General features: G+C 44.4%; 1 protein-coding gene across 1 annotated transcript; it reads right to left on the reverse strand.

The window, feature by feature from the left end:
* Window positions 1-8,614: 8,614 nt before the first annotated feature.
* Window positions 8,615-13,438, reverse strand: LOC127325953 (uncharacterized). The gene is made up of 6 exons (XM_051352767.2): window positions 13,244-13,438; window positions 12,938-13,150; window positions 12,649-12,825; window positions 12,324-12,548; window positions 12,118-12,246; window positions 8,615-8,918 (listed from the first exon to the last, which is right to left on the reverse strand). Exons 1-6 carry the CDS (start codon window positions 13,331-13,333, stop codon window positions 8,685-8,687), a joined length of 1,068 nt encoding a protein of 355 aa, XP_051208727.1. The 5' UTR covers window positions 13,334-13,438; the 3' UTR covers window positions 8,615-8,684.
* Between the last annotated feature and the right edge of the window lie 967 nt (window positions 13,439-14,405).

Below are 14,405 nucleotides of genomic sequence, written 5' to 3' on the forward strand. Positions count from 1 at the left end.
GAGCTTGCTAATTTGGTTTGCATATTTGGTTTCTCTAAAGTCTAGATAATTTCTAGTATTGAGTTTTGAACAACAAGGAAGACGGTGTAGATTCTTATAATGCTTACAATATGTCTTTTATGTGAGTTTTTCTGCACCGGTTCATCCTTGTGTTTGTTTCAAATAACCTTGCTAGCCTAAACCTTGTATCGAGAGGGATTACTTCTTATGCATCCAAAATACTTGAGCCAACCACTATGCCATTTGTGTCCACCATACCTACCTACTACATGGTATTTCTCCGCCATTCCAAAGTAAATTGCTTGAGTGCTACCTTTAAAATTCCATCATTCACCTTTACAATATATAGCTCATGGGACAAATAGCTTAAAAACTATTGTGGTATTGAATATGTACTTATGCACTTTATCTCTTATTAAGTTGCTTGTTGTGCGATAACCATGTTCACTGGGGACGCCATCAACTACTCTTTGTTGAATTTCATGTGAGTTGCTATGCATGTTCGTCTTGTCTGAAGTAAGAGCGATCTACCACCTTATGGTTAGAGCATGCATATTGTTGGAGAAGAACATTGGGCCGCTAACTAAAGCCATGATCCATGGTGGAAGTTTCAGTTTTGGACAATATCCTCAATCTCAAATGAGAAAATTAATTGTTGTTACATGCTTATGCATAAAAGAGGAGTCCATTATCTGTTGTCTATGTTGTCCCGGTATGGATGTCTAAGTTGAGAATAATCAATAGCGAGAAATCCAATGCGAGCTTTCTCCTTAGACCTTTGTACAGGCGGCATAGAGGTACCCCATTGTGACACTTGGTTAAAACATGTGTATTGCGATGATCCGGTAGTCCAAGCTAATTAGGAAAAGGTGCGGGCACTATTAGTATACTATGCATGAGGCTTGCAACTTGTAAGATATAATTTACATAACTCATATGCTTTATTACTACCGTTGACAAAATTGTTTCATGTTTTCAAAATCAAAGCTCTAGCACAAATATAGCAATCGATGCTTTTCCTCTTTGAAGGACCATTCTTTTACTTTTATTGTTGAGTCAGTTCACCTATTTCTCTCCACCTCAAGAAGCAAACACTTGTGTGAACTGTGCATTGATTCCTACATACTTGCATATTGCACTTATTATATTACTCTATGTTGACAATATCCATGAGATATACATGTTACAAGTTGAAAGCAACCGCTGAAACTTAATCTTCTTTTGTGTTGCTTCAATGCTTTTACTATGAATTATTGCTTTATGAGTTAACTCTTATGCAAGACTTATTGATGCTTGTCTTGAAGTACTATTCATGAAAAGTCTTTGCTATATGATTCACTTGTTTACTCATGTCATATACATTGTTTTGATCGCTGCATTCACTACATATGCTTTACAAATAGTATGATCAAGGTTATGATGGCATGTCATTCCAGAAATTATCTTTGTTATCGTTTTACCTGCTCGGGACGAGTAGAACTAAGCTTGGGGATGTTGATACGTCTCCGATGTATCGATAATTTCTTGTGTTCCATGCCACATTATTGATGATATCTACATGTTTTATGCACACTTTATGTCATATTCGTGCATTTTCTGGAACTAACCTATTAACAAGATGCCGAAGTGCCGATTCTTTGTTTCTGCTGTTTTTGGTTTCAGAAATCCTAGTAAAGAAATATTCTCGGAATTGGACGAAATCAACGCCCAGGGTCCTATTTTGCCACGAAGCTTCCAGAAGACCGAAGAGGAGACGAAGTGGGGCCACGAGGTGACCACACCATAGGGCGGCGCGGCCTGGCCCTTGGCCGCGCCGACCTGTAGTGTGGGGCCCTCGTGTGGCCCCCTGACCTGCCCTTCCGCCTACTTAAAGCCTCCGTCGCGAAACCCCCAGTACCGAGAGCCACGATACGGAAAACCTTCCAGAGACGCCGCCGCCAATCCCATCTCGGGGGATTCAGGAGATCGCCTCCGGCACCCTGCCGGAGAGGGGAATCATCTCCCGGAGGACTCTACGCCGCCATGGTCGCCTCCAGAGTGATGAGTGAGTAGTCTACCCCTGGACTATGGGTCCATAGCAGTAGCTAGATGGTTGTCTTCTCCCCATTGTGCTTAATTGTCGGGTCTTGTGAGCTGCCGAACATGATCAAGATCATCTATCTGTAATTCTATATGTTGTGTTTGTTGGGATCCGATGAATAGAGAATACTATGTTATGTTGATTATCAATTTATATCTATGTGTTGTTTATGATCTTGCATGCTCTCCGTTACTAGTAGATGCTCTGGCCAAGTAGATGCTTGTAACTCCAAGAGGGAGTATTGAGAGTGGATTTGGTGATCAGGGGGGTACGTGAGCACCCCCTAGACACCGTTGGATTGCCTTTGAGATTCTGCCATCCCACTTTCTGAACTAACGGCAACATACGGTGTTAAAGCAAATCTTTTCGTTGTCTGTTGTTGCCATCCCACCGAAACGCTCAGCTGGACTGCTCCTGGCCGTGAGCTGCCCCACGAGCTCCTGTTGACCCGGATTGCTGATGCCCCCTCTCTCCATCATGGATGCGCTAAACGCGGCGAGGGACGCGACCGCCGCCGCCCCGCACCTCCCGTCCACCACAACCGCGATGGGGAGCCAGCGGCCGGCGAGCCATGGCGGCGACGGAGGGCGAGCCATGGCGGCGACGGAGCGGCCGGCGAGCCCGCAGCGCAGAAGCCCACGGAGTCGACCGAGACGAGCAAGCTGCCGGCGCCGGAGTGGCCGGCGAGCCAGGGCGACGACGAAGCGGCCGGCGAGGCTGCAGGGCGGACGCGTGCTGGCGTGGAGGAAGGATCCCATCGTATCCTCCCATCTACCAATTTCTTCCCCAACAGCTCCATGAATGTCAGCCCAGATCACTGTTACGAGCGGAAACAAGCTGCCGTGCAGTATCTTTTTTTGAGGGAATCGAACCAGCACACTGGCCACCATCGAGTAGTTGTGTCAGAGCGAAATTAGAGAGAAAGAAATTCGGCCGAGGAGGGGCGGAGCTGAGGGTCGGGCAGCGGCGGTGGAGCTCATCGGCGGCGGTCCTCATCGTTGAATCGGAGCCAGCGGACTGGCGGGGATAGAGCTGCCGATGGAATCCTCCGGCCCAATCTCTGGGGACGACGGAGATTGCTCCCAGATTCGTTGCAATTTCTTGCAATTCGTTGCAATTTCTTTCATGTACGAGCTGTAGCCATGAAGGGAAGCTGCTACCGAATCCTTTACTTTTTTTTGATGTATAGCTGTTTCCTGGGATTCACTCGATGTATCGGAAAACAGTCTTTTGATTGTATCTGTATTTCCTGTGAATGGATAGGATGGAGCTGGGAGAGAGAGTGGGCAGTCCGCCGGCCACACGAGCTGAACGACACGGACGACGGAGCCGCCGGCGAGCCCGCAGCGCAGAGAGGCTCTCCAATTCCAGTCAGCTAGCTCAAGTGTTGCCGGCGTAGGACAGTGGGGATGATGGCACGCATGGATGGTCCCGTGTGCGTCCGTGGAAGAGGAAAGGGAATAAAAAGCAGACCGCTTTATTTTATTTTAGGATCATAGTCTCGTTCCCACCTAATGATTACGCACTAACGGCAAGACAAACACCGTTAGACACGTGTCGGATAGAAACCGCGTGCTCACGTACCCATGTGATCACCGGTGTTCATCCGAGGGAGTATTTATGCTCGATAGTGGGTTCATGTCTCCGTGAATCTGGGGAAGTGACAGAAATCTCTAAGATTATGGATGTGCTGTTGCCACTAGGGATAAAACATTGGTGCTATGTTCGAGGATGTTTTGACGGTTTAGATTACGCGCAATACCTAATGCAATTGTCTGTTGTTAGCAACTTAATACTGGAGGGGGTTCGGATGATAACCTGAAGGTGGACTTTTTAGGCATAGATGCATGCTGGATAGCGGTCTATGTACTTTGTCGTAATGCCCAATTAAATCTCACAATACTCATCATAATATGTATGTGCATGGTCATGCCCTCTTTATTTGTCAATTGCCCAACTGTAATTTGTTCATCCAACATGCTGTTTATCTTATGGGAGACACCTCTAGTGAACTGTGGACCCCGGTCCAATTCTCTATACTGAAATACAATCTACTGCAATACTTGTTTTACTGTTTTCTGCAAACAATCATCTTCCACACAATACGGTTAATCCTTTGTTACAGCAAGCCGGTGAGATTGACAACCTCACTGTTTCGTTGGGGCAAAGTACTTTGGTTGTGTTGTGCAGGTTCCACGTTGGCGCCGGAATCTCTGGTGTTGCGCCGCACTACATCCCGCCGCCATCAACCTTCAACGTGCTTCTTGACTCCTACTGGTTCGATTAAACCTTGGTTTCTTACTGAGGGAAACTTGCCGCTGTGCGCATCACACCTTCCTCTTGGGGTTCCCAACGGACGTGTCAACTACACGCATCATGGGGGTGTCAAATGAACCGCTTGGATCCTCGGGGTGTCGTCGTCGTTGTTGATGTTGCGGAAGCTTTGTGGTAGCTGAAATGGCACGCAAACCGAAGTCCAAACACAAGGGGTTAGTGCCAAAACGAAAAACGAAGGTTGCTGTCAAAATTTCGGCTGGCCGGAACTTCCGGTCACTGGGGGCGGAACTTCCGGTCCTGCCGGGCAGAACTTCCGGTCGCAATCAGATCTGCGGGTTGTTCGTCGATTTGGGCGGAAATCCGTTCCGGAATCCTTCGAATTCGAGGAAATTTTGGCACTAAAAGCTGTGGGAAGGTGGGGGGATTGTAGATCAACACCAAAAGACAAGTTTCTATTGGAGCAAAACCACCAAAAACTCAACAAATCGAGAGATCCAACCAAGGCCAATTTGAGGCTATTTTTTTGGAATTTTCGAAAATTTCTGAAGAATTTTTTTTGGGGGTGTGGGGGTCAAATCCGTGGCAACCAAGGAGCTCTTGATACCATATGATAAGGGCTAAGCCCAAGGGTGTGCCCGATCTTCACGGATTTGGGTGGAATTCGTGGGGGAGGTGAAAGAATGCGATGAACACGAAGAACGCGGAGGGGAATCGTGGGATACAAACTCACACACACACACAAATCGGTTTGTCCTCGTTGGCCCGAACCACCAACTCGATAGAAGTTGCAGGAAAAGACCTTTCGGTAGAATTCCCGCAAAAAGATCGACGAATCGAAAATCCTATAGATCTAGAAGGGTGAAAAGACCAAAATCGATAGAAGTGCAAGCAAAAGACCCAAGGATAGAAGTGCAAGCAAAAGATCAAGATTGGTAGAAGTCACCAAAGAGATACAATAGGATTCGATAAGGAGCCCGGGTGGGTACAAGATCTAAGATCTATGGTAGGGTTCCCACAAGGGTCAAGAGCAAAGCTCAGGTTTAATTTCACATCAAGCCTAATCTCAGATCGGAGCCAACAAGGCTATTTATAGTTGGTGGGGCGAAGGGGTAAGTTACATGCTGAAAAGTGTTGTTTATGCTGAAAGTCGAGTAGGCGGAAGTTTCGGCCGTCCTGGGCGAAAGTTCCGGCTGGATTCCCTTCACTGGGGGCTGAACAGCATCTTGGCGGCATCTGGGCGGAAGTTCCGGTCCTGGGGGCCGGAAGTTCCGGCCAACTTCCGGCCTAGTTCCGGAAACGACCGATTTCCTTGCAATATCATCCAAGGGTGTTTTGGCGCGTTTTCGGAACAAGGGCGAAACTTGGGCGGAAGTTCCGGTGGCCGGAAGTTCCGGTCACTCGGGGCGGAAGTTCTGGCTGGATGCTTCTTCCTGGGCGCTGGAGGGCATCTGGGAGGCATCTGGCCGGAAGTTCTGGTCCTGGGGGGCGGAAGTTCCGGCTGGAGCGTTAGGTCTCCATCTTCTTCATTTCCAGCTCCCTCTCAATTGGCTTGGTCTCCGTGACTTGTGTCTTGACCGATGTACCTGATTGAACACAAGGTAGTTGCATGAAGTAGCATGCCATCAAAAGAGGTATCAAATGCATACGTGGAAAGGAGTGAATTCACCTCTTGGTGTATGGCTTGGGCTCGAGCTCGTGTCATTGGGCCAAGAAGAGGGCTTGTCGGTCTTGATGTAGTGTCGTCCTTGGGTAGGGCTACATCACTATGACTAGCCTTATTTATTATGATGTCACTAAAATGTTTTGGGGATTGTGATGTTCTTGATATGTTACTTAGACTAGCCACATTGGGAGTATCATAAGTAGTATCATACATACCATGCTAGCAAAAATCTGATGTAGCACACCAATTAATGAGGTGAGAGATGAGAGTGGTATCATGATATGATACAGTATCATAGCACGTAAAACTATAAAACTTAATGGAAAACACATTATGTACACACATTTGCATTGACATTCTACAAAACATTAAATATAATGATACTATGATACTATCTTATCATACTATGCATTGTGGGGGTAGTATCATAAACTAGTATTATATGCATGATACTAGTGCATGATACTTCCCATTGTGACTAGTCTTAGGCTGGTCATAGTGGTAAGTATCATGTAGTAGTATCATGCATATGATACTTGTGTATGATACTATATTTATAGTGGTTAGTATCATGAAGTAGTATCATAGTCATGCTATATTTATTGCTTTTTAGAATCTCAATGCAAATTTGTGCACAAGATTTGTTTGGTATTAACTTTTCTCGTGACATAAGACTACCCACAATGGGAGTATCATACTAGTAGCTAGTATCATGCATCGCATGCATGCAAAAAGCTGATGTGTCACATTAATAAATGAAGAAAGAAATGGTAGTACTATCATAAGTAGATACTGTATCATAACACGTAGAACTAGAAAAATTAATGTCAAATCAATCTTGTAGACACTTTTGCATTGAGATTCTACAAATCACTAAATATAATTAACTTATGATACTACTACATGATACTATGCATTCTGAAGATAGTATCACACACTAGTATCATATGCATGATACTACTATATGATACTCCCCATTATGACTAGTCTAAGCTATGTTATTCTAATCTTCTCTCTCCTCCTTAATTAGCTGCCACATCAGCATTTTTGTGGGACCAATGTGCATAAGACTGCTCATAGTGGGGATAACTTAAGTAGTAACATAGAGGCCAGCTCAGCAGATTTGCCTACGTGGCAGTAAATTAAGGAGGAAAGAGAAGAATGGAGTAACTTAGCTGGTTACCGTAACATAGCGTGGGCTACGAGGCGTCTTCAATGCTAATCCCATCCCGTGTGGTGCCTCCACAGGAAAGCCCCCAAATTTCTCAGCTGGCAACCAGGACTACCTCCGTTCATCTCCCTCCCTGCTGCCTCCATCTCCTTCCCTGTTGTCTTCGTCTCGTCGGCCGGCGACGTATTCAGCCACATTCTCGCTGAGCTCTCCGTCTCACCGGCCAGCAGCGGCACCGGCCGACGGCATCACCCAGGAAACACCCCGAATCATGGCCAAATCCAGTGCTCGCAGGGAGGCGGCGGCAGCTCGGCCGTCAGCCACGTCGCCACCGCAGCAGTCCTACCACAGCGACCCGAGGAGCTCCGCCAACCCCTCGACACCGCCACACTTCTACCCTGTCATCCCCACAAGTTCCTCCACCAATCCCTCGACACCACATCTCGTGTACCCTCACGCAATGGATAGCTCCTGCAGCAACGCCATGTTGAATCAATGGTAATATTACTTCTGATTGAAACTCAGATCTCAGCCTTTATCCATCTGATTCAGTACTCGAGTCATCAGCCTTGTACTGATACACTATATTAGTTAACTCAGATCTCAGCCTTGTACTGATACACTATATTAGTTAACATAATGGTAATGCTTAATTTGGTTAGTTCAGAAAATTCAGTTAACTTATACTGCGTAATTTGTCTAACACATTGCAGAGTTAGTGGTTTTGTCTATAGTTGTAAACATGATATACATATTTATAAATGCAATTTAGAAGAGTTGTTTTATGCTCAGCAATTCTGATATTTATAAATTATTTGCTGCATATCAAGAAGGGGCAAGGAAGGATGTGGAACGTTCCAAATGTTACTGAGTAATACTAGCTATGGTGCTAGCACTATGGCTAGCCTTATGGGGTAGGTGCAAGGCTTGTGATCGCTACATATGCTTTAAATGAATGCATTGAATTCGCTAGGCTCATGTACTGAATTTGCAATCAAAACGTTCTCACGTGCATACGGCCAGGTCTATATCATGTGTATCCAACTAGTAGCACAAGGAAAATAAAATCACGTGTTAATTCGACGCTATATTAGATGCTAATCACATAGCAATCATTAACGCATTGGATCGGATTTCAACCTCGCGTGTAGCTGGGTCCCAAACGTCCGGGTCGCTCAGCGTCCATGTTATTTCATCTACACCAAATGACTTCTTAAACTGTCAAGACTCACCATTTTATGACTATTTCATTGAATTTGCTGCATTAATAGGTTCAAGATTTCAACTTTATATTTAATTATTTTACATGCATGCCATGCAAAAAATATATAATACAAAAGAAATCTAGCTGCCTTGTGTGTGGGTCACTGCTAGTTACACAAAACAACAACATATTAGGATTTCAACAAACAAGGGAAACACATGCAGAAATACAAGCAACGATTCATTATTTTCACGGGCTTGCAGCAATACATCCACAATACAAACGGGTTTTACAGAAACAACTTCTCTCTATCATGTGGAGCATTATAATCGATGCTGGGGCCTGCTGGGATAATCCCATACGGGTTTATGGATGGATGGCTTCCGTAGTAGTGTTTCCTTATGTGCTCCATATTAACCGTGCTGCTCATGCCAGGAATCTGGTAGATGTCCTTGGTGTAATTGAACAGATTAGGGTATTCCCTGATGAGTTTCTTGTTGCACTTGAAGTGAACAGCATAAACCTGGAAAATAAATTCCACGAGTCATAATCAAATGGTCTCTCTCTCTCACACACACACACACTCTCTCTCTCTCTCTATATATATATAATCTCTCTCTCTCTATAGCTAAATTAGTAGGGGCAACATGGTGCCTGGACACCCAAATCAGGAGCCGTTTGATCGCTTAGAATTATCACACCAAAGCATATGAGTATTATAACATACAATATATAGGAACCCTATTTGATCCCCAGGGTGCAGAAAACTTATTTTGCACCCAACATAATTTTACGTTGTTAAATTTCATAAAATTATGTTTTGTATTTAAATAATTACATTTATATGAACTCACAACAACAAATCAACATAAGAAATGCACTGCATGAAACATTATACGAAAGGGTTGCTTGGATTTACGAAAGGGTTGCTTACATTTAAGAAAAGGTTGTTTACATGTATACATTATTTATTCCTTATTTAAAATTGAAAAAAAGCATTTCTTTATTTTATTAATTTAGGATCCAGAAGTAGTCTTTCTTTGATCCATAACTTATTTAATTCATAAAAAAACTTCAAAAATATGTATTTTACATCATATTTTCCTACGTCATGTAATTAATTTTTGTTGCCATGGTAAAACATAATTTACGTGACGGTTGCGAAGATAGAGGGTGGGTGTGTATATATCTATCTATCTTGCACTTTAATATGTGTGCCTCTGAATCATATTGATAATCAAGATATACTAGATGTATCTAAACAAACAAATCTATACATAAAAAATTTCAACATTAAAGTACAATTTGATTTGTTAATAGCATTCAAATTTGAGTGATACTCGTACATGATTGTTCATCTTGTACTTTGATCTGTGCAAAATCATATTGATAATCGAGGTATACTTTTAGTAGGACAAGGACGCTTGGAACAAAAAAACATATAACAAGGGCTAGTGAGAGTCTGAGACAATGATCATAAAAAAATCTGAAATATTTATACAAATATTTAAATTTTCTTATTATTTTTAAAATTTTCTGGACTTCCCATCTATTTTTCTGTATTGCTGACATTCCTGAATTTTATATAATTCTTATTAGTGTTGTTTTTCTTAATTTCTCCTTGAATATTTTTTTTCTTAAGAAATGTTTTTTCTAGCTAGTGTGCAAAATGTGCAAAACCCCACCATCATGTCTTTAATCACGCTTGACATAGACTTGGATCAGGATGAGGTTAAACTTGTCCTCTGATCGGGGATAGGAAGTACTACAGGTTCAAGCAAATGTTACTACCCCCGCAAATAAAAAAGAGCAAATGCTACTAAACCCATTAACCCAATATAATAGAGTATGCAGCAGCCATATTCTCAGGTCTCACTATCAGCTCAGGTTTCAAAATTTTGATAAAACTTATGCATATTGCTACTCGCTGAACAAAATACTTTTCAAGAGTAGCAACTCGCAGCGGAGTTGGCCTTCCTCCACCCCTCCCTGGACGCGGCGACTCTCGGTGCCGACGCGGATGATCGCACCCTCGCCCGCTGCTCCATGCCAGGGAATCGGCTCGAGACCGGAGCCCTCTACAAGTTGTGTAGCTTCGGCGTGGTCGCCTCAACCAATGCAAGTATCATCTGGGACAGCCATGCTCCGTCGCGGGTAAAGTTCTTCGGATGGCTGCTCACCTTGTCCCGCGTCCACACGCGTGGCGTCCTCCTCCGCAAGACCATTGTTGAGGTGGCTGGGACTGGTTGCCCGCTCTGCGATGACCCGCTGGAAACGGCGAGCCACATGGCGCTACACTGCCCCGTCGCCGCCCGTTTCTGGGCTACGGTGGGGGTCACCATGCCGCCCCATGCCCATGTCCGCAACCTCCACCTCCTGCAGGCGCCGCCCTCGATTGCGGCGGGAACAGCGCCAGCGTTCGTCCTTCTCTGCTGCTGGCACTTGTGGAAGCAACGGAACGCGGCCCTCTGCAGAGACGACGCTGCCCTATGGCGTGGCCGTTTCCCCGCCGAGCAACAGCCCATGTCGATGCTTGGCGTAGCTGCCTGGGAGGCTACTAGGCCTTGTTCTCTCCCTGTCATCCCTCATGTTTTCCTTTTCTGTTTTCTGCTTAGGTTCTTCTCTCACTGTCTTCTGTTGTAAACCATCCGGGGTCCTGCCCCTTTTTTCAATGTAATTCAGGTGGGGAACCCCCCCCCCCCCCCCCCCCTCCTTTGAAAATTCGAAAAAAAATACTTTTCAAGATTTCATGCAATTAAAAATGCAGCGATTTTTTCTAAAGGAAGTTGCTTTTAGATTATTATAAACAAAACTATTAACCCTGCATAGGCTTGCAGCAGCACTCTAGAGCCTTCTCCAAATTCTGGAGATATCCTTTATGGTGGTTCATCGAGGTAATGATAATAAAATCTCTATTTCCTTTTCTAATAAATTCAGACTATTGTTCATTCATTTTTCATGACTTTTCATCATTTTTCTGTATTTTCGACCTACCTGAATTTTTATTATAATCCTTCGTATTTTTTCCTAACTTCTCCTTAAATATTTTGTTTCTTACGAACTGTTTTTTCCTGGCTAGTCAAATACTTACAATCATGACTTCGATCATAGCACTTGGACTCGAACCAGGAATCCGTGCGTTATCTAAATGTTAATTAACCTTAAACAGTTAAACTTGTCCTCTGGCCCGGGGATAAGAAAGACTGCTGGTTCAACTAAATGTTATTAGCAGCAGCCATACGCTCAGCTGCCACTCTGAACTCAGGGTTCAATTTTTTGTCGAAACTTCTGCATATTGGTACTCACTAATAAAAGCAACTTTCCAGGATTTCGTGAAATTAGAAACGCATCGATTTTTCTAAACAAGAATTTTTTTAGATTATTTTTAACCAAAACTATTTACCCTGCAAGGGCTTGCGGCAGCAGGCCAAATCACTCTAGAACCATCTCCAAATTCTGGTTATAATCTTTTATGGTGGTTTAGACCATCTATTGTTAGAAGTGATCAGCAGAGCAACAAACAAAATAAAAACACATACAGCTGTTAGTTGGAACGACTAGATTTAGAGCAGAACTTTGTGTTGATTAATTAGAGTGAGTGGACTAGCTTAGCCATTCACATTGGCATAACAATATGCACAAAACTAGCATCGTTATGGGACAAATTGTAGAAACTTGCTAAGCTGCACATATGTTTTTCCTTTCCAGTCAGAAATCCATACCTCATCAAATCTTATGAGTGTAACAAATAGGCGGACGTCTGCCTCCGTCAGTTGGTTGCCACACATAAAACGTTGCTTACTAAGGATTTCCTCGCATTTGTCCAGAGCGTTATACAAGTTTGTGACGGCCTGCATATTTTCATCAAGAGAAAGGCTGGTGAAACATCTGAAGCGTCCTGTTTGACCTGACGAAAGTACAGAATTACCTCATCATATGGACTCTGTTTCTTGGCAAAGCCGCATTTGTACACACCGTTGTTTATAGCATCGTACACCAAATCATTGATCTCATCTATGGATACCTGTAAATGCGCCGGGTTGAGATCCAGCCCGGGATTCTCCGCGATCTCGTTAAACTCGTTGTTGAGCATGCGGATTATCTCGGAGCTCTCATTGTTCACGACGGTCTTGAGCTGCTTATCCCACAGAAGCTGCAATACCACACAATGCAAGGATATATCAATCCAGTCCTCTCTCCAATTATGAAGCGGAACAATGAATTATACTTATATTTCCCAGATCCAGACTCACAGGAACAGTTGGTTTCCCTGTGTACTTGGTGCTTGCAATCTCATACAGCTCCCTGACGGTCTTGGCGCCGTTGAAAGGATCGGGCTCGGCGCCGGGCTCCTCGTCTCTGGCAGCAGGAAACACCCACCCCAAATGATCGTCGGATTCCTTGGTCCTCCCGAAGATGGGCTTCACCGACTAGCAATCACGCACGCACGAATCGCCAGGCAATTTCGTACAGCAATCAATCAGTGCAGTGCTCCAACAAATTAAGATGTACTAACAGCTAGCTGCGACATGGAATGCTCACCGTGAAGCCGATAGCGCTGTCGAGGCCCTTGAGCTTGAGATATGCGAGGCACCTGGACGCCCAGGGGCAGGCGTAGGAGACGTAGAGGTGGTACCTCCCAGCCACGGCGGGGAAGGGAGCGGAGCTGTCCCTGGACACGAAGCTCCGGAAGGTGGACGGCGACCGGTCGAAGGCGCCGGAGTCCGTGACCTCGTCCAGCGCTGACCGCGCCATCTGGCGCACCAAGAACAATTAATTCAGAACACCGAGTAACGAGCACCACGGGTTTCTTGAGTAAGGGTTTCGAACATCAAGCACGGAAGTTACCTTGACGGAGAGGGGAGTGGCGGCGGAGAGCGTACGGGCGGCGGCGAGGTGGCGGTAGAAGAGGTAAGAGGAGGGGACAAGACCGAGCATGGCTAGAGCGGTGATGGTGGGAGGGTATTATTATAGGCAGCAGTATTGCACGCCACCAAGCACTGCCGGTGGGCTTTCGGAATTTTGTAATGGGGGCTGCTGTTTCTTGATCTGTGGAGTGACGACAGCAATGACTTGTATCGTTAGAAGATCGGAAGACTCGCAGTCCCTCTGGCCTGATGCGACAACGAACGGCGGCTATGGCCGGGCTTCGCTTCGGATCTTTGACTAGTCTTCCACGAAAACGCATTACGAAGACGAAAAGTGGCTGAATTTGAATGCAAACTGGACTAGACTCTAGAGCTGGATACTAGTATATAGACTCCTTGTAATACAGTATAACATTTCAAACTTGTTGTCTGTCTTACAAACAATATTAAATCTGATCAAATTTATGCAAAAACTATCAGCAAATTCAAAAAAAAATATCAACAATTATAACATTTCAAAGTTCACTTGGTTTCACATTCCATAAAATTTACACTAATTCTTTTACGGAAAGTTGGGAGTACCACTTTACATAGTTTTTATCCTTCCAAAGTAGACCTGGACTAAAACGAAAAATGGGCGCCTTGCCACCATTTACTATTGTCACTAAACAAAACAGATTAGCATTTACTATGAGAAAATTCCTTATTTGACAATGGCTTAAAATGAGATTTCTTATTTGACACTCGATAAGATTTTCTTCCTTAGAGCATCTTCCAACAGAGCGATGTAAATCAGACGTCTAAAGTGGTCACGCACGTTCGTTTGCATCACCCCACGGACATGAAAATGATCGTTTTTGTCCGTGCGTCCATTTGGGCCCGTGTTGCCCCCAACGGCCTGACACATTGTATTTTTACCTCTTTTTTCTTTTTCATTTAACCATAGGTAGATAGAAACATTACACAAACTACTATATAGTTTGGAACATGGTTGAAACATTGCAAAATGAGGAAACCTAACTAGTGTTGGTCTCGCGGGTTTTGTGCTTTCACTGCCAAGAAAGAACACTATCAGACACCCAGTCGCCCAAACTAGAAAATCCAGCTAAGCTATGTGTGCCTTATGTTCTTAAATGCGTAGG

This window comes from Lolium perenne, chromosome 6 (assembly GCF_019359855.2).
Source record: "Lolium perenne isolate Kyuss_39 chromosome 6, Kyuss_2.0, whole genome shotgun sequence".
Taxonomy (NCBI): Eukaryota; Viridiplantae; Streptophyta; class Magnoliopsida; order Poales; family Poaceae; genus Lolium; species Lolium perenne.